The 21,595-nt window shown below is 39.6% G+C and overlaps 1 protein-coding gene across 1 annotated transcript in view; it reads left to right on the top strand.

Moving 5' to 3' along the window:
* The first annotated feature begins 1,307 nt into the window (after positions 1–1,307).
* Positions 1,308–21,595, top strand: part of maml3 (mastermind-like transcriptional coactivator 3) — a 172,092-nt gene continuing 151,804 nt past the window's right edge. Inside the window, exon 1 of the mRNA XM_046837161.1 lies at positions 1,308–2,748. Coding sequence (XP_046693117.1) covers positions 2,320–2,748 — 429 coding nt within the window. The 5' untranslated portion in view covers positions 1,308–2,319. The remainder of the gene's footprint in view (positions 2,749–21,595) is intronic.

The raw sequence follows: 21,595 nt of genomic DNA, 5'->3' as shown, positions 1-21,595 counted from the left end.
GCTTCTAGTTTTATAACCATAAAGACTGTAGAAAGAACATTTACTTATAATCTTATACTCCAGTACTCATGTTAGTTTTCACTCTCCAGTGTTCTTTATTGTTGAAAGATTTATGATCAAACTCTTGATGTCACCCAAATGGGGATGGGTTCCCCTTTTGAGTCTGGTTCCTCTCAAGGTTTCTTCCTCATTACATCTAAGGGAGTTTTTCCTTGCCACAGTCTCCTCGGCTGCTCATCAGGGATAAATGCACACCATTCACCTTAACTGTTGATTTCTGTAAAGCTGCTTTGAGACAATGTCTGTTGTGATAGCGCTATAGAAATAAACTTAATAAACTGGATTTGTGCACAGGAGCGTTGTAAAGATGGAACAGGTTTGGGTGTCCTAGTTGAATGAAGGGAAAAGTTCATGCTACCACATCCACAGACATCCTATATAATTGTGTGCCCCCAACGTTGTGGTAACAGTTTGAGAAAGAACCACATCTGGCTGAAAGTCAGGTGTCACAATAGTTTAGTCCATATAGTGTATGTGTATATTATTGCAGTTTGTTTTTAGAAATGTGTCTTTACCGGTAAACAAATTGGAATTTAGATATTTTGGTGGAAGGCGATTTTTAAGGCCTGTTCCTTATTGAAGCATTCAGGTTGTTAAATACTCACATAGAACCTTTAACACTTCTCCCACAATCAACATGTCATTTTACACAAAAACCTTTTTCCCAGATGTTTTTTTTTCTGTGAATATCAATTTTTGTTTGCGAATATTCTTCTTGGTTGTTGTCTTCATCTGTTTCAGTAAAAAAGTCTGAGTCTGTTTAGTAATGCCAATACTGTAAATATTGAGTTAAACAAAGTTTACAGAAATGTTAACCCGTTTCAATAGGCAATATCTGTTTATTTCGTTTATTTTATATTTTTGTTAGCATTTATACTGTTAGACAGTTTTAATTTGTAAAATGATTTAGGAATTATTTAAAATTAATACAAACAATTTCATATTTATTTATTACTGTGATTACCACCACTATTACTACTAATAATAATTAACAATAATAACACACAATAAGAATAATACTTATTATTGCTATTATTATTATTATATGTGTGTGTGTGTGTGTGTGTGTGTGTGTGTGTGTAATTATTGATACTTATATAATAATAATGATAATAATAATTATAATTACACTTAAAATATATGAATGGTATTTTAATTAGATTATAATTTTAAAATACCTATTAATACATATAATGCGTATTTGTTTGTACAACAACAACAACAACAACAACAATAATACTTTCACGTAAATGTTCTTTTTTATTATTTTCGGTTTTAGAGCCAGTGCGCTCCTCCTCCGCGGGGGGGACTATATTCCGCGCCGCGTTTTGCGCGGAGCCGTCCCTCCGGCCGCCGTGTGCCCGCCTGGCTCTTGTCCTGATATTACTCCGCTGGCATGGAGGAGGGAGGAGAAGGGGTGGGGTGGGGGAGGGTTGGAGGAGGCGGTAGAGGACTAAGGGGGGAGGAGGAGGAGGGGACTGGAGCGCGCGATCATTGTGATGGTGGCTGCAGCCGCCGCCGAGAGCGAACCGCACATTAGCGCGTCTGTAGGATTTCCCTCAACACACACACACACACACACACACGCACGCACGACTTTCTGAACTGCACACCTTTCTTTGTTCACGCTCGGGAGGAGGGAAAAGAAGAAGCATTAGTAGTTAACGCGAGCGGAGCGCGAGAGAGAGAGAGAGAGAGAGAGAGAGCGCGAAGCGGAGAATGAAGTGAAATGAAACGCAGAGAAGTTCACGGAACTGCTGCTCGGGAGCGCCGGCGGCCGCGGACCGGGGAAAACTTTTCTCTTTCTCACTGTCGGTCTCTTTCTCTATCCGCGATCAAACACCTCCCCATCCCCTGGCGGATCTGCTCTGATGGAGCGCTGAGCGGCCAGAGCGCAGCCTGACGCCGGGGACTTGAGGTCGCTCTCCTCCTCCCGGTCGCTCGCTCGCTCGCTCCTCTCCTTTCCTCTCCTCTCCTCTCCTCCGTCGCCGTGTCGGCGGTGTCGTGGTGGATGGTTGACACGGCGACATTCCCAGTGGAGCGCTGCGTGTTCGGTCGCTTCCAGGCTTTCTCCGCGGTCCCTCCATCCAGCCGGACACGGGTTTGGAGTAGGGAGTCCGGCTGGGTGCCGGTCGCGGTGGCGGCGGTGCTGGTGGAGGTGGAGGTATCGGGATAGGGGGGTGGAAAAGCTTTAACCAAACTTCTTCCTAAAAAAACAAAACAAAAAAACAAAGCAAGCTTTTTTTCAAAGCAGCGCAGATGATGATGGGGGATTTCTCCGGCCCCGCTGCCTCGAACATCGGCGGTGTTTGCATCAACAGCGGCGGCAACGTGAACCTGAACGCCGGGAGCAACACCACCACAACCACGGCCAATAACTGTAACAGCAATAGCGGGGCTGGTGCCGGAGCTGGTGCCGGGGCTGGTGTCGGAGCTGGAGTGCCGAAGCACAGCACGGTTGTGGAACGGCTTCGGCAGAGGATCGAGGGCTGCCGGCGGCATCACAACGCCTGCGAGGCCCGCTATCAGCAAGCGCACGCCGAGCAGCTGGAGCTGGAGCGCCGGGAAACCGCGGCTCTCTACCAGCGTACCCTGGAGCAGAGGGCCAAGAAGGGCAAGCAGCAGCAGCAGGGCAAACAGCAAGACCCGAGCGAGTCCTCGGAGCAGCGAAACAACACTCTGATCGCGGTAAATGTGCACTACAAATATATATATATTTTATTATATATAATATATATGCGTCTGTGTGTGCGTGAAATGCAAATAATGTTGACACAACAGGGAGCACCATCCTGCATGCATTGATGTGCACTGATATGCACATTAGTGACTTGCATGCACCAAAACTTTCACTCAGACAGAATTGCGTGCGTGCGTGTGTGTGTTGTTTGGGGGGGGGGGTTCTTGTTGCACTTTCGGAAACAGCAGGTCGGAAGGAAGCAGAGATACTAACTGCTGATGGAAGCTGGTGAAGTTGATCACGGTGAAGTTTGCTTTCAGTGAAGCTAATTTTGCACTTTTGCACCCCCCCCACTAAACAAAAAAATAAGTTGTGCGTGTCACACCAGGATTGCCTTCAAACTTTTTCCCCCCCCTTTTGTTGTTTCTTTTTCTTTTGTTTGTTTCCGCGTCGACAAATTTGCATGCCGAGGCTCGTGCAGCTCGCGCGGTCCTGTTTGCATGAACGTTTTGCTGTCAGTCAAAAAGTGATCGGGCAGTTATGTGCACGCGCTGGTGTTTCTCCACGCGCATTATTATTATTATTAATATTATTATTATTATTATTATTATTATTAGTCTCAATTGGACGCGGTGATTTAAAGGAGCTCGTCTGACCTCGACATTAAGCTTTTAAATGCAACAATCGTTTATATCCTGGAGGATTTTGTGCATTGCATGCTTTCGGGGATGAACCACTTTTCGTGCCTCCGGTAGTGACACAGAGTGAGAGAGTTCGCTGAAAACTTCACTTTTTTTTCGTTCCACGTCTTGTTTGAAGCTGTCTCATTTGTGGAAGCTGACATTGGTGTTGGGTAGAGAGCAAAGCTCCGCGCTGTGTGGACATTTTACACACACGCACACACGCAAGCGCGCGCGCGAGCGAGCATGCAAGCACGCGTGCGCGCGCACCGAGGCGGCCATTAGCTGGTAGGAGACAAACGCTTCAGATCGAAGAGATTAAAGGCCTTAAAGAGACAGTAAACTCCCTCCATGAGTGTGTGGGGTTCCTTCTCTCTCTCTCTCTCTCTCTCTCTCTCTCTCTCTCTCTCTCCCCTCCAATCGTTGTCTTTCTTTCCTACTCTCTCCTTTTCCCTCTGTCTCTGTCTCTCTTTCCTGCTTTTCCGTGTCTCTATAACCCTCCATATCTCTCTTTCTCTCTCCTGTCTTTCTGCTTCCCTCTCTCTCTCTCTCTCTCTCTCTTTCTCTTTCTCTCTCGCTCTCTTAAGCTTTCAGAGTTACTACATGGCAGCTAGGTGGCTGTATCAAGTCAGTCTAGAGTAGCAGAGCCCAACTTATGGTTCAACACACACACACACACTCTTTTAAGGTGCTACTGTTGAGGATACAGATGTTACTTAAAAAAAAAAGGGATCTCCATGTGACTTGTTTGTGGACCCCTGAGCAACACTGCTGTATGTGGGTCTTCTCCAACGACGAAAGAAGCACAGAGTTAGTATAGAAAGCCCTGACCTCAACCCCACTGAACACTGAGTTCTCCCAAGGTCTTTTCATCCAACATCAGTGCAACTCTTGTGGATGACGGAGCTGAAATCCGTTCTATGCTCCAAATTCTTTGAAGCTTACCAAGAAGAATTGAGCTAATTAGAGCAGCAAAGGCACCACAGACACATGTGAATATAGAGTGTATAGCTTTAAAAGTATATTTGACTGCAGGATTTTAGGTAAAACACATGAAAATACGAGGAAAACATAAGGAACCCCAACCCTGATGAACTGTAAACGGTGGTAAATGTGAAAATCTCTGCACAGACAGTAATCCGAGCACAGTTTCGAATGAGGAACCTCGGTGCAGTGAGGTAGAAACGTGCTACCACACTGAAATAAGTCAGTCTTACTAAAAGGTTGTTGCCAATATTCATGGAGAACCGTGTGCATGTAAAAAATTATCCTTTTTAGCAAGAGAGATATGCATGACATCACAAATTCAAAAGATTTAATTATTGTTCGTGTACAATGCGAAGCTCTGCAGAGACGCTACCCAAGCTCAGGATCGGATTATGGGCCCTCAAGACTTTCTAAACTGTCTAACGATTCTGCAAAACGAACATGGGTAACAGCTTTATCTTGCTTTAATCCATAACCATCTCGTATCCGCTGCGTCACATTGTCCAGGTAGCTTCCAAAGCACTTTTTTATTAATTTTTTTCTGAACACAATTTTTGTGTAATTGCTGTCTAGATTCCGTCTTTAAAACTTTAAATGGAAATGGCTTGTGGACACCTGATTCGTATGTGCTTTTTTATGAACATCTCATCCTACATTTAGTCCTCATTTACTGTTCTAATAACCTTCACTCTTCTGGGAAGACGTTCTAGATATTGGTGTGTGCATATGGAGATTTGTTGTTTAATCAGCTACGAGGGTGTTAGAAGATTCAGGAGGCCTGGGGTTTAGCCAGTGTTCCAAATAATCCCAAAGGTGTTCCATAGTGTTGAGGTCGGAGCTTTATAACGGGCCATGCAAGATCTTCCACTCTAACCTACGTAAAGCATATCAAGTCAAGAAGCTTTTATTGGCATTTCTACTACACACAGTGGTACACAGTACAGAGTAAAAACGAGACAACGTTCCTCCAGAACCCTGGTGCTACACTAAACAAGATAGAGCTATAACACAAAGCTGCATAGAGTGCAAACAGTGCAGACGAAAAACAGTACAGACAGACAACACAAGACAAAACATATCTTCATAGAGCTGGCTTTGGGGGCAGGGGCATTGTCATGGTGGAAAAAATTTGAGTCTGCTAGTTCAAGTGAAGGGAAAATGTCATGCTACTGCATCCAGAGACATCCTATAGAATTGTATGCCTCACCATTGTGGTAACAGTTTTGGAAAGAAGGACATCTGGGTGGAAAATTCAGCATTCTAGTACTTCTGTCCATATAATATCGGTATACTTTTGTCTTTAGTTTGTATTTATAAGTTTATTCTACAGAATATTTGTACATTAAGGATGAACCATTTTCACACTAAGTTGGTTATACACAAGCAAACAGTGTTATATAAATACAGCAATGTCACAACATCTGGGTTTATCTTGTCGCAGACGTGCCAGATACTTGGCTTTGCTTTCCGAACTGTTTAAGGCTGTTTTCCAAACACCTTTGACGTCATTTTGTACGAAACACCGTGTAAGAACAACTTTTTGCAATGCCACGATCAAACAAATATATTTGATTGTTCACACTTGCAGCAGGTCTTATTGCTGCTTGTGTTCGCACAATGACAGAATCGGAATTGTTTTTGCCTTCGGCAAGGCTTTCCGAACTACTTAAACCTGTTTTTAGACGCGTTTACTATTGTTTTTTTTCGATTAAAATAATTTGTTCCAGAATCATTACTTGATTGTATACACTGGTAATGCTTGTTCTTAATAATAAGACTATCCTGTGCAAACAGTAAACAGGAGGTATTTACTTCCTCATGGTGACGAAGCACGGAGGTAAATAAGTGTAGGTCATGATCTGCAGTCACAAAGATCGCAGCTCCAGTTCTGGAAGGATTCATTTCTGTTGTTCGGGGGCTGAACATCGGGTGACGTTAAATGGGCTGTGACACTCTGGATTACGTCCATATTAATCCAAATATCATTTGGCCTTCAAACTATACCACAATGGTTTTTTTTTTTTTTTTTTTGTCAGTAGATTTTTGAAAACATAAAAGGAAAGTGGATAATAAAAAAACAACTGTTTATGTGGTGTTGTGTGGCTTGAGAAACTAGAGCCATTCAGAAAGGTGTTTTTTTTTTTTTTTTTTTTTTTAAACTTGGTCATGTGACCAAACATTTAACCCCCCCCCAAAAAAAAAAAAAAAAAACAAAACAATAAAACCAAAAACATTTAATTAAATTCAAAGAACCAGAAAGTAAGTCAACACCTGACAGACACGACACTGACCAAAGCAGTTTACTTAAAAACAACAAAAAAAATTCTCTCTTTAAACTGATGCACAATACATAAGATGTGATTTTGTTTTCAGGCCCTTAGTGTGTATGAACACTCTTTTTTTTGGGGGGTGTAGTAGATTGAGAGCTTTCCTGATCGATCTGGATCTCTGTGGACCTCAATGCTGTGTATGGTGAAATGCGTGTTCTCTTTATGAAGTTCAGGGAAAACCAAGTCGAGCTAGAAAACTTGAAAAACGTAACAGAAGACAACTGAAAAGCATACTTCAGGAATTCGTGACTGCGTGAAACGAGTAAAAAACAATCGTGTTTTGACAGCTTGGGAGTGAGCGAAGCTCCGCCTCAGCACTAGTAGACGTTACAGTGGTTTCTTTCAATTCAGTTTTATTTGTATAGCGCTTTCAACAACATTCAAGCAGCTTTACAGAGATGAAAGAGGTTATGAAGTTGGAATGGATGAGTTTAGTGCCTAGTTGCAAAGGGGCGGTAAAATTCCGGAAACTTTTGGGAAACTTTCTATGGGAACTTCATCTGGAGAATTTTTTAAATATTCCAAGTACCAGGAATTTAATGGAATTTATTTGATTATCTATCTATCTATCTATCTATCTATCTATCTATCTATCTATCTATCTATCTATCTATCTATCTATCTATCTATCTATCTAATCACACAACATAAAAATTAACATTTTGTTTGGTCATAAGCTGACATTCATGCAAACAAAAACAAACAAACAAAAACCTGACAGTTTTCTACTTGATTTAATTGTTAGTGCTGTAAAGTCCCTCCGCAGTAACCGTGTGAAGCAGGTAGTAAAGCTCGTTTCAAAGCTGCAGATAAATTCAAGGATTTAGTTTGTGCAAAATTTTAGCAACTTTCCCGGAGACAATAATACCACATCACGATACTGTGCGCGATTTAATAAATAAATACATGAGTAAGAATAATAGTTTCCTTTAACATATATTTTTCCATAATCTATTCTACACGGCCACTGCGGAGGGGCTTTTTGAGCGCACTTTATAATTTTGTTGCACAATAGCTTACACACAGCACAAGGAATTCTTAATCATAAATGTTTGTAATTTACGTGAATACTTGCCAAGATGGAAATTCTTTGACGTGCAGGATTCAAGAAATTGTTCTATTATGGAGGAATGGACAGTGCATGAATGGGGTATGGCCTCGACGGTCCTGCAGTAAGTGTGCCGTGTGTAATAAATGGACATTCGGTGCCACCCAGATGAGGACGGGTTCTTTTCAAGGGTCCTTCCTTATGCCATCTCAGGGAGTTTTTCCTTGATACAGTCGCCACCTGCTTGAGGGACAAACGTACACTTATAAAGAACAATCTTTCATTCTTTCTTACCACATTATCTGTGTAAATCTGCTTTGAGACAATGTTCGTGGTTTTAAAGTGCTTTACAAATAAAAATTTATTGATTTGAATGCATTTGATGGATGCGCAACTGAATGTCAACTGGAGTTGCAGTAAACGTGGTTGTTTTAACTAAGATTATCCTGCGGGACACTTCAGTTCCCTGATATTGGTTACCTGGAATGTACGTTTCCATATTTATTCCCATTAATTCCCATATATTCTCGGTAATTCCCATATTTTCCCCCTTGAAAAGTTGTCAAGGTTGTTTCTTAAGTTTATCGTTTAATGAGTGAGCCAGTGTTGACTGTGGAAAGGAAAAACTCCCTGAGATGGCATGAGGTGGAAACATTGAGACTCCCATCCTCATCTGGGTGGCACCGAAAATCCATTCGTTATAGTTCCATTGTTGTTGAGTTGTTCTGCTTAGTGCTGGGCACTTAAATTCAGAGCTTATTCACATCTAATTCTGCCTCAACGTTGTTACCATTACAGTTACCATATGTGCATGTTATACTTCTCATTATCAAATATTGCTCCAAACATACTAGCAATGATTGGCTGTAACGATTTCCCATTGCCCTGTGGATCCACCACCATATTCAACAGGAGACACCAGATGTTGTGTGTTGTCTGAATAGATGAACACGTCTGGGACGTGTGCAAGACAAACTCCCGTTATTCTTTCCATGGATCTGAGACGCAGGTTTAGCGCTTCTTAGACCAGGTTACGCATCTCAGCTGCGTGTGGTTTGTAAACGGCGGACATGCCGTTCTGTTCGAACTCCGGTGAACCTCACAACATGCAATTTGCGTTAACGCCGGGTCGCAGAGGTGCTGATTCAGGTCCGGGAAATTTAGATGGAATTCTTTTATATTTAGCAGCTCCCAGGATAAACGTCCTGAAAGCATCCAGGCGAATGTTGTTTGCCCCTATTTGGGTGTAAGTGAGCAGGTTTTCCTTGATGCATGAAATCTTTAGCTTTCTAACCGAGACCGTTGCAGTCTTGTTGATTGTAAGGAGTCATTTACAGCTGATGCACACTGCTAATATGACTCAAGTGTCTAGCTGCATTTGTAATCGATGTAGTTACTGAAAGGGCCCTTTCACTGTGTTCTTTCTGTTCGTTTGTCCGGCTCCTGGTCGAGGTGGTGAGTCAGTGAGGATCAGCGTTGAAGCATACACATGACCATGTGTTTGTATGTATAAGATTTACGGTAAATGAGTAATAACACAGATCTAGCTTTGGTTTGCTGTGCAAAAAGCTCCTGGCAGTACTAGATCTTCTGGTTCCTGCTCCTGCACCACTGAACAGAGTTCAAAGATTAGCAAGTAAACCAAGCTAACATAGCTCTCAGTTCAGCACAGCTCTTCCCTGAAGGTTTATTTACGGGTGGAGTGGTTTGAAACCTAATATCAGGCTTTTCAGTGCATTACAATATCCGTCTTTCAATAACGTGTTTAGTTAAAAAGCCCGCTAAATGTGTTTGTTCGGTTTATTAGGAATTTAGCCCGGTAGGTTTACACAGCGGGAAAAAAACTTTTTTAGGGGATTTTTTTTCGCATCAAAGGTTTTCATTTGGTGGACCAAAAGCAAAAATATAGCTGATAAAAGTTAACCAACTGGCCAGCTATTTGCTGGTCTAGTTTTCAGAACATGGACAATAAAGTTATTTAGTTGAAGACGTTTTTCAGCAGTGCTGGGCGAAGTACACAAGACACGTACTTGAGTTAAAGTAGTGATGGGGACACTGGGTAAAATCTCACTCTGGTACAAGTGCTTCCTTTAAACTTTCACTTGAGAAAAAGTACAAAAGCATTTGCCTTCATAAAAGTCAAAGTACTACGATTTATTATGGCTCTGATATCATATATTTTACTTTTGCCACAAGACTTTTGCTTAAACATCTCAGTTTATGTGAAAAGACTGTTACTCTTAGCACACCAAGCTATTGAGTCAAACACTGATATCTATTCAAATGATCGTGAGCCCAAAACCTTCTTTTCAACTTTAAAAGAAAGATTCAGGAAATAGAGTCAGGGGTTTCTTCCATCATTTATTCCTCTGAAAATGTGCTGTTTGCTGTTGAACTGACGCTGAACTGTATGTTCGTGATAAGTAAATACAGCCTTATTTTGTTACTGTCCACCACTGATCTTCAGACAAAAGACTAGCTACCGGACTCCACAGGTTATTGACCATAGCTTTGTTGCTTCCAGTCTGGAGTGTTTCTTAAAGTTACGGTCTACTGTGTTTCTTTTACAAACAGGCTGTTATTCGCATAGAGTGGCGCAAAAAACAAAAACCATCCACAGAGTGGCAGTTGCACAAGTGGAAATGCCTTGTTGGTGAGATAGGCCAGAAAAGATGGTGCTGACAGGAAGTCAAAAATAACTCAAATAGCCAATCTTTGCTTGGTGAGCTGAAAAGCAATATGGAACATGCCAAACCTTGAGGAATGTTTGGTGTGGAGGGTTTAATAGCATGCAATCTCAAGGGCAAACAGCAAGATTGTGATATTGGGCGAGAATTTGTATTCCAGGGACTCCGGCATCATTGACCGAGGACATGTTTATATGCCGCTTTATTTCACTGTTTAGATGTAGTTGGTTGCCATGTGCTTTTGTTTAAAAATTTTGCACCGTTTAGCTAGTCAATGATTTTATGTTCAATTTCTTTTGCTCCTTTTGAACAGTGGAATGTCAGGTCTGTCTGTATGTAAGGTCCGTTTCATCCCGTCATCTTGCTTCCTTCGTGCTTTGTTTAGTTTACTCCTATTTGGTCGACCTCGGTTATAGGCTTAGTGTACGATAGTAGTATTTGTTACTTTTGCTAAATTCTTTGGGATTAGAACTTGTTTATTACTTTGTAGAAACCCCTGCTCATCTCATTGCCTCTCTGACTTGGTCTTTATTTATGGTGCATGACTGAAGACCACATCATGTTCCACTCCTGTCAGCCAAGAACAGGCCACTGAGGCTACAGTGTGAACAGGAAAAACCAAACACGGACGTTTCTTTTGCACGTTCAGGGATGGACAAATCCATTGCAAGCGTGTCTGGGAGTTTACTTGGATTATTTAGGCTGGAAAAACAGGGAAGTCTGCAATGTAATTTGTATAGTTTAGGTCGATTATGGTGGAGCCTGTATGCCATGTTGCCGTTTGTTCTTGTCATAGTGCAGTACAGGAAGTTTGTCCAGGATCAAGGAACCTTTCTACCTAGTTTGTATATGTTCTTTTTCTTTTTTGTGATTGTATGTCCTTTATAGTCCTATATGTTTTACCATCTAATTGGGTACAAATGCTGGCCAAAAATATATGCAGGACTTTATAAAATAAAATACAAACATTTCACGAAGAGAAAACTGCTTTTAACAAACACCTGGAAAGATTCAGCATATAAAGATTTGTCAGCACAAATTTGCTACAAAGAACCGTCATCACCACACTGTTCTATAACACTGTTGTCTGCCACCTATAAGTAATAGGACATACTAGCCACTTACTACTGCGTGTAGTACAGTCACGCTAGCATCCGTTTTCATACCTGTAAAAGTTTCTGGTTTGACTTCTCGTATATTAGCCTAAATAAAATAGCTTCTTTCATTTTATTTTGTGTAAAAACTTGTTTTGAACGAGCTGTCGCACTTCTAAAAGTCCTTCATCTTGGAATGAATCGCCATGGGGCGAACGCCGTATTTCGTGACCAATCACATACTTAGTAGTGTGTAGGCTACACGATGTATGCTGACATCTTCAGATTTCTCACTAACCTCCCATTAGCTTATTAGCAAGAATGCGACATTGTACAGGAGATCTTCAGTGAAGCATCTGGACAAACTTTTCTCCAAGACCATTAAACTTTGCTAGAGTCTGTGAGCGTATCTCGATTTTACCACAGAAGTCTAAGCTGCGGCTTCTGCCATCTAAGATCATTGGTCCATTTCCTTACAGTTCCTGAATCGAGTGTATTTGGGTGTGTGTTAAGGCCATGTACAGAGGCTAAAGGGGTCTCTGTGTGTGTGTGTGTGTGTGTGTGTGTGTGTGTGTGTGTGTGTGAGATGGCTCCAGCTAAAGCAGTAGTTGTGGTATCACATTGTTTTGCAGCGTCTGGGCCCTGTGCCCATGATCTAAATTTAACTCTTGAGTTGGCAGCGTCACACGAGTGCTGTGACGTCAGAGGCTCCATGAGTACAGCTACTGCTGTGTACAACATGCTTTCGTTTGGTGTGTGTGTGTGTGTGTGTGTGTGTGTGCTCGCACAGTGGTCATAGAGTGCACAGCCATTTATTTAACTGGAAGAGCTGTTTATTCCAACAGTGTGGTAGAAGAACGTGAAAGATGTGCAGTTTCTCTCGTTTTTTTTCTTCATCCTATTTGTGGTGTTTGTTTTTTATAAATGAAAACACACCTTCACACAACATCTCTTTAGAATCACCAAGCAAACTCTGGCTAGATCCATGTGCTCAGCTTTCAGTTCTGTCTCGTAACTTTGAGTTCTTCCTTTACATCCAGACTCGAGATTTTTGGATGCTATTGGTTCTGTTGTTTATACAGACACGATACATACAGATACAGGCCACGATGAGCTTTTTTGTTAGTTTCATTTTTAGTTTGTGTAACTGTGATTTTGCATCTTGCTGTTGCCTGTTTCGTGTGTGGGTTTTTTTTTTTTTGGGGTCGTAACTTAACATTTTTGTTTTGTTGTATCGGTTTATTTCAGGGGATTTTTTTATGCAGTGTTCTATGGATTTCTTTTTATTTATTGTATTTTATTTAGAACTCACATAATTTAAAAAATGTTTTTTGTGGGAATTTTTATTTTAGGTTTTTTTGTGTGTATTTAGTGAAAAATTTTGGGGTCCTTTCAGTTTTTATTTTTGACCGGTAATTTTATTAATTTTTTTTTTTTAATTCCTTTTTTTTATTATTTGTAGTGGGAAATTTTTGGTTAGTTTTGATGTGTTTTTGGTTTTGTTATTCCAAATGTATTTAATTATTTATTTTTGCTTGTGGCCTCTAGAAAATATAAACTCTATAGGAACCATGAAACATGCCCTCTTCCACAGTTATATATTATATACACTATATATGATGTGTATATACACAAGCATTGCTTTTTATTCCTGTATTCTGCCACATTTAACAGTTCATAACATTCTGACATCAAGATTTGTGCTGGCTCAGCTAAAATGGCGTTAGTGAAGTCAGGTACTGATGTAGGTGAGGTGAGGAGGCCTGGGGTGCAGTCAGCGTTCCAATTCATCACAAAGGTGTTCAATAGGGTTGAGGTCAGAGCTCTATAGCAGGCCACTCAAGATCTTCCACACCAACCTATGTAAAGCATATGTTCATGGAGCATGTTGGGAAAATGTAATCTGAAGAAATCCTATACAATTGTGTGCCTCCAACATCGTGGTAACAGTTTGGGAAAGAAGCACATATGGCTGGAAAAATCAGGTGTCCCAATACTTTTTTCAATAAAGTGTAGTAAAAATTAAACAGAGAGATGAGACATGACAGGATTAGAAGATACTAAAAATCAATCCTGTGTACAAGTATTTACTTCCAACCTGCATATTCTTACTGATGGAACACACATGAAATTCAGTGATTTCCTGTGGAGTTTTATGCACTTATTCAACAAGTTTTCTTTTCTTTTTTCCTTATTAGTGTTAATCGTCATGCCTTTCATTACATATACGTGCACAATACCAGGTTTTCTCACCGCTTCCATCCAGCTCCACAGGTTTTTTCCCAGTGAACCAGGTCACACAAGTGTCTCATGTTTGTAAACACAATAAAGGCTCTAGGCGATATATATATATACCACATATATTACCGCAGGGATACTCTGAAATATCGTGGTAGTTGTCGGATGTTTTAACCGTTTATTGTAACAAATAACTCGTCTCCATGTTGTCAATGCATCAACGTTATTTTGTTTTTATTTTATTAATTGTTTTTTGGTCATGGATTTTTTTTTTTGTAAAGCAACCCAAATCTAAACCCTGCTGTTCAAATGAACGAATACATGAACAAAAAAATAAATAAATGTTAAAGTAATAATAATAATAATAATAATAACGAAGATGGTGGTGATAATCACACTAATTAATATTATAGTACTTATTATTGTTTTTTTTTTTTTTATAATTATTAATATAATTTCCTTCTTCTTCTCCATCTGTCTAGGTTGTCTAGAGCCATCTTGTAAAAAGTTGCGAACTTTGACACAATAATTGTTCCAAACATTTTGACTAAATAGTTGGAGAGGATTATGTATTTTTGATAATAAAATTAGATTTGCCAGATTTCCTTTTACTGTATAATAATTTTGCTTGTTTGCTTCATTTGCATTAAAACAAGTCCTGGATGTTAAACACACCCATTAAATTGTATACAATGGACTCATCTATGCCCTTCTGCACAAAGCACACCATTAGCGGCCCGAACCAAAAGTATCCGTCTTTTTTATTTTCCCACCGTCCTTCTTTTTCTTCCCAACAGAAAGAAAGAAAGGTTGCCTGGTACCTTGTGTAGGCCATTCATTTAAGCGAGGTTTATTCACTCCCGTAAATGCCTCTCAGATTATCTGACCTACTTTCTGTGGCTTGTGCGCGTAACAGCTCTGGAATCAGTCGGACAAAGCGGCTCCGCGGCAGAGCTTGGGTTCAACAATGCGCCGAAGCTGATCTCAGGGCAGCGGATCGAACGTAACGCCACAGAGCACGTCCTGTCACGTGCTGTCGTTCAGTCACCCGGATCACCTTTGCACACATTGGGAAACTGTATCACATTTTCTGCTCCTGATGATACAACAAGAGAATCTTCTTAATGTGTAATCGTATGGAGCTTTTCCCACTCGTGTGTGTTTGTTTGTGCGTGGGTGTGTATGCACACTACCCAGGAATGTTGTTTAAGGTGTGTGTCAGTGTTTCAGCTCGAAGAGCATCAAATTTCAACGATCCTTATCCCTCATCTCTCATCTCAAACGTTCACAAGGTGCAAGTGCCAAATGAGCAGGGAGCCGGGATGACATTTTCATCTAACTGTCATATTTAAAACACACACACACACACACTCGCACACAAGCAAGCTTCCCGAGCCATGATGTCGACGTGAACATTTGTGGATACTTGCTTGTAGTGCGCAACCCGATATCGAACAATTTGTTCCTTAACACCAGTATGACTGTCACTAATTCAAGGTGCTGGAAAGTTTTCCAAAAAGGTTAGAAAAAGCTGAAAAACTGAGGGCAGAGTTCAAACCAGGAGACACATCCTTCACTTAAGTAGAAGTACAGATACTCATGTTTTAAAATACTCTGGTAAAAGTTGAAGTGCAGACTACACTTTATCACTCAAGTTAAAGTAATAAGTTTGGGCTCTGACGTCTACTTGAAGTAAAAAGTAAACATTACTACTACCTGTTTTAGTGTCACACTGGTAACTGAACCTCACGTCATATTTATATATGAATACAAAATAACTTCACATTTTTTTTACCTAGTGAATGTTTCCAGGCAGCACCATATAAAACACAAGCAGAGCAAAGGTGATGAGTTTGTTTCCTAAACTAGTCTACGTTTGTGGTGTGTGAGAGCCAGGAAATGATACACCAGTGGCAGGAGGAAAAAAGACACGCAATGACAAGAAACAGGTTGATGGGCTGAAAATGTCACACAATGAGAAGAAAAAAAAATGTAACTTAATGAGCAAAAGTAAAGAAAAGTAAAAAAAAAAAAAAAAAGGAAAAAAAAATTTTGTGCTAATACCAGAAAGATCTACTTAAGTACAGTAAAGTATTTGTACTTAGTTACTTCTAATCTCTGCTGCTGGCAAATTATGCTGGTCCAAGTGAAATAATCCTCATCCAGGTGAGTTTTACACCATTTTAACACGCATCACAGAGGCAACATCCTCCTGAACAGATGTAATAAAAAATATGTATTTTTTTGAGTTTATATAAAGCGAACAAGGTCCAAAGGTCTGTCAAATCTCACAACACAAGTCTTTGCTCTTGTCTCACAGGACAATTCTCTGCTTTTTTGCCAGTAGAAATGTTTTCTCATCCAGCAGTGCTTTTCTTAGTCCTGCTTCTTCACAGTGATCTCGAGAGCCTGATTCAGGAGCTTGTTGTATAATCCAAATAGGAATTCTATTTAGAACTCAAAATGTGCATATTGATAGAATTATTGCATTGAAAAAGTTTGGACACACCTTCTTATTCAAAGAGTTTTCTTTATTTTCATGACTATGAAAATTGTAGATTCACACTGAAGGCATCAAAACTATGAATTAACACATGTGGAATTATATACATAACAAAAAAGTGTGAAACAACTGAAAAATGTCATATTCTAGGTTCTTCAAAGTAGCCACCTTTTGCTTTGATTACTGCTTTGCACACTCTTGGCATTCTCTTGATGAGCTTCAAGAGGTAGTCACCTGAAATGGTCTTCCAACAGTCTTGAAGGAGTTCCCTGAGAGATGCTTGGCACTTGTTGGCCCTTTTGCCTTCACTCTGTGGTCCAGCTCACCCCTAAACCATCTCGATTGGGTTCAGGTCCGGTGACTGGAGGCCAGGTTATCTGGCGCAGCACCCCATCACTCTCCTTCTTGGTCAAATAGCCCTTGATGCCTTCAGTGTGACTCTACAATTTTCATAGTCATAAAAATAAAGAAAACTCTTTGAATGAGAAGGTGTGTCCAAACTTTTGGTCTGTACTGTGTAATATATATATATATATATATATATATATATATATATATATATATATATATATATATATATATACACAGTGAAACCCGCTTATCTCAACCTCGGTTAACTTGACAACCCTATTAAGTCGACGTTTTTGAAGTGGAACCGCCAAGTTCTCCCTTTTTCTAAGCATTTTTTTATCGGTTATGTTGACTTTTCCATGTCGCTGAACCCTGATATCTCAAGCACAAGGGGGGGAAAGTTTGCCATTTAACGTCGGTTATCTCGGTGCAGAAGAACTCGCGAAAGTGTCGGAAAAATTAAGCCTTACAGATGCTACAGGTGTTGTATTGTATACTGGTGAATCTCTGCTGTTAGTTAATGCTAGTGTTTGTAGTGTTAGTAGGGGCGCGGCGCAGCTTTGGGAAGAAAAGCGCAGCCGTTGAGAGAGTGCTGGTGGGAAGACACGTACCGGGATACACATGAGCGATAACAACGACCGCCGTGAACCAACATTATACCAACAATAACGGACGGTGAGAGTGTGGAAGTTTAAATAGGAGCTGGTGATGATGATAAACGAGCACCATATGTGCGCGATTGAAGCCAGGAGCTTCAGAGAAAGCGGCCGAGAAAGCACCTGACACGCCGAAGGGGGCGCCCGAAGGGGGCGTGGCAGGTGGATTCCTGACATTAACAAACATGTACTGTATGTATTTTTATAGCATGCCTTCATCAAACAAATCGCGGCAACGCTGTTGTGTAAAAAACCCTCCAAAAACACGTGCATGCACATTCTCATTTATTAACGCACATCATGTACATAAAGAAATTTCAAGCATGTTAATATATTGCCGCCATTTTGATTTTCGTTTATCTCGATCATCGGTTACCTCGATGCTTTTTGGCAACCCCCTAGGACATCGACATAACCGGGTTCCACTGTATATGTGTGTGTGTGTGTGTGTGTGTGTGTGTGTGTGTGTGTGTGTGTGTGTGTGTGTGTGTGTGTGTATATATATATATATATATATATATATATATATATATATATATATATATATATATATATATATATATATATATATATATATAATATAAACGAGTTCCTGTTATCACTTATGTTATAATAGCTATAAAACGTCAATAGCTTGTTTTTTCTCTGAAGTTATTTTATTTGCAGTACTGTTCTGAAATCGAATGTCAGAAAACTGAAAACGTCACCCGATAAACAATCAAACACCTTTTCAACATTTCAGATTTTCAACAATTTTGAGATTAAGTGTGAACTATTTTGGTCTGCTATTATAGTAATGCTAATTTATTTGAATGAACACATTTCTCTCAACCATTCAGCTGAAATGTTACATGTCAAGTTAATCAGTACCCTCAGAACAATCTGAATTAAGAAATTCAGCAGTGTGTGATTTCTAACAGTAACACACTTCCCACAGTCTTTTGTTAGCTTAAACACACACAATATTCTTGGTGCTTTTCCGAATATTTCCTTTTCTGGATTGGACTTGTTTTGGACACGGGGGACATGAACTCTGATTCACAGGCGTGAGAAGTTGTCCCTCTCTCATTTGCTTTTATCTTACTTTTAATCTTTTTTTATATCCCATATATACTGTATATAACACACTTCACTTTTATACCTTTTTACCTACTGTGTTTTTCCATCTTGGTGGCGATCAACATGTTTCCTTTTCCGGATTGGATTTGTTTTGGACATGGGGCCCTGGTGGACAGGTGTGAGAAGTTGTCCCAGTTGTAACATCCTTCTCTTCTCTTTTTTTTCTTTTGTTTGGTTCGTTACAAGATAAACTTAATAAACTGGAGAAGAAAATGTGGAGAAATGAAATATAACAAACAAAAACAAAAGAAGACGGCACAATGAATGAAGACCAGCAGCTACATTATATTTTGAGACACGGCACAGATGCATGTAATTCACACACACAATCTTTCTCTCTCTCTCTCTCTCTCTCTCTCTCTCTCTCTCTCTCTCTCTCTCTCAATCATTTGCTTTCATTCGTTCTCTCTTACTTGTAATCTTTCTTGTAACCATTGTAACACACTTTCCACAGTTTTTTTTTATCTTACTGCTTTTTTCCATCTTGGTGATTATCCACATATTTCCTTTCCTGGATTGGATTTTATTGGACATGGTGCTCTGATAGACGTGTGTGAGAAGTTGCTCCTGTTGTAACATCCTTTTCTTGTACTTTCTTTTTCTTTTTTTTTGGTTTGGCACACGATAAATTTGATGAACTGGAGTAAAAACGTTGAGAAACAGCGAACACCAACAGCTTCATTATAATTAGAGACATGGTACAGATGCATGTAATTCACATACACATATGCACACACATTCTCTCTTTCGGTCTCTCGCTCATTTGATTTCTTTCTCTCCATCTCTCACTCTCAATCTTTCTTGTAACCATTATAACATTGTTTTTTTTTTTATAACAGTTATCCTGGTAATTATGCAAATATTCGCTTTCCTCGATTGGATTTGTTTTGGACAGATGTTAGAAGTTGTCCCTGTTGTAACATCCTTGTCTTTTTATGATTTTAGTTTTTTTTTTTTTTTTTTTTTTTTTTTGGACGTTCTCTTTTCTCTCCCTCTTGCCGCTCTCCCTGGATTGTCTCTAAACCGTTCTTATTTCCTCCACTAGCAGCCAGAAGTCACATTTATTGAATGTAAATGTGAGGCTGCAGATCTTTCTGCGAGTTGAGGTCAAAGGTCAGGGCAGAAAACTGTGCAGAGTGCAAGAGGCACAGACTTTAATTGATTTTGTAAATATTCAATGAAACTTGAGCATGTGACATGCAAGAAAAGCAGCTGAAAATAAATGGCGAAGTCGTGTTTGTAGCTGCAGTGAAGTACCTGAATGGTGAACCAAACTAATTAAGTACTACAGATACTACAAACTACCTCAGGCATATGGACAAGGTGAGCAGCTGGGAAGCCTTAAGCCAATCAGCGTGAAAACACGCAATGCTTAATTTGGTCCTGAAGGCTCATAGTTGATAGTTTTTATCTGAGTTTGATTGGTGCTGCAAGTTTGTTTTCCAGCCGGGGAGGTCCAAAAACTCCATCCAGGCAGAGAATCCTTCAGATGTAGTGTAGTGGGTTTAGTATACATTCTCCAGTTTTTTTCTATTTACTTTTTTCTATAAAAAAAAAAAAATACAGATTGTTGTCGATCCTGACAGATGAATAGATGTTACGTGCGAAACATAGTTAAAATTCTATGAGTTCCTTTGCGAACGTATTAAGCGGCGAATCGCAAGTTTGTTAGTCTCCGTCTCATTTTTCTTTTAGCCGTATTTTATTTTTAAACTTGAAAACATGCACAACAATGGCAGGGGGATAAAAAAAACTAAACTAGAGTAAGTGCAGTGTCACTGTGGCTATTTACTCCGTACTGGAAATACGATTTGTGGTGCACCGGAATACGATTTTGTATTGTACTTCCTGGTCATCACTAGCGCTAGCGATATGGGTTCTTTAGCGATTTATGTTTTTAAGAGAAATTCTTATATTTAAATAAAAGAAGAAAATCCTGACAGTTCCACATATCAAGGGAGTGAAAGAATGAAGGATGGTAGGATTAAAGACATTTGTTATGCTAAAGTATGCTGGAATAAGTAGAACATATCTTTTTATTTTATAAAAAAAAAAAAAATTTTTAATTTTATTTTCATACAATTTTTAATAAAATGTACACGCACTTATATACACACACCTGTATTACCCAAATAGGGTCTAACAAATGTAAACTATTTAATTAAATTTTTCCATTTATTACATTTTATTTACTTAATTTAGTTTGTGCCAATTTAATTAATTTCTCAATTTAATCAAATATAATAAAAAATATATTTATTTGTGTGTGTGTATATGTGTGTGTGTGTGTATGTATGTATGTATATGTGTGTGTGTGTGTGTGTGTGTGTGTGTGTGTGTGTGTGTGTATATATATATATATATATATATATATATATATATTTTTTTTATTATATTTGATTTATTATTATTGTTCTTATAAAATAGTATATTATTCAAGGAAGCAGGCATTTTATTTATTTTATTTAAAACAATTTTATCTTTTGCATTTACCGACTGTACCGTAATTGAACTAAACCGAGTTACGTACCGAATCGTGACTTGTGTGTACCGTTACACTCCTAATATATACTTGCACACTACATGGACAAAACTTTGTGGACACCATAAGATTGTGCTTTTTTCCAACATCTCAATCCAAATATAGTCCCCATTTCCATTCTTTTGGGAAGATGTTCTACTAGATTTTGGAGTGTGCTTGTGGAGATTTGCGCTCATTCAGCCACAAGGGTGTTAGTAAACTTAGATGTGATGTAGGGTGAGGAGGCCTGGGGTGCAGCATTCCAGTTTATCCCACAGGTGTTCAGTAGGGTTGAGGTTAGACAGAGCTCTATAGCAGGCCTCTCAAGATCTTTCACTCCAATCCATGTAAACCATATCTTCATGGCGCTGGCTTTGTGCACAGGATCATTGTCATGCTGGAACAGAGTTGGGCTTATGACCCTAACTCTATTCCTACCACCTGTCAATTTGTCAAACATTCCCAAGGCTGCACTTGCAGTATTGAAGCAGAATAACTACGGTATTATGCAGACTAAATCGGCTCATAGTAACAAAAACGCATCAGTAATAGACTCATACACAAATTCTCTAACCAGGAATAAGGCATTCGATGTGCGAAAGCTTTTACCAGAAACTGAGCTCATGCCTCCATAATGCGAG

This window comes from Silurus meridionalis, chromosome 2 (genome assembly GCF_014805685.1).
Source record: "Silurus meridionalis isolate SWU-2019-XX chromosome 2, ASM1480568v1, whole genome shotgun sequence".
NCBI classification, from domain to species: Eukaryota; Metazoa; Chordata; class Actinopteri; order Siluriformes; family Siluridae; genus Silurus; species Silurus meridionalis.
This window is presented reverse-complemented; position numbering and strand designations above follow the sequence as displayed.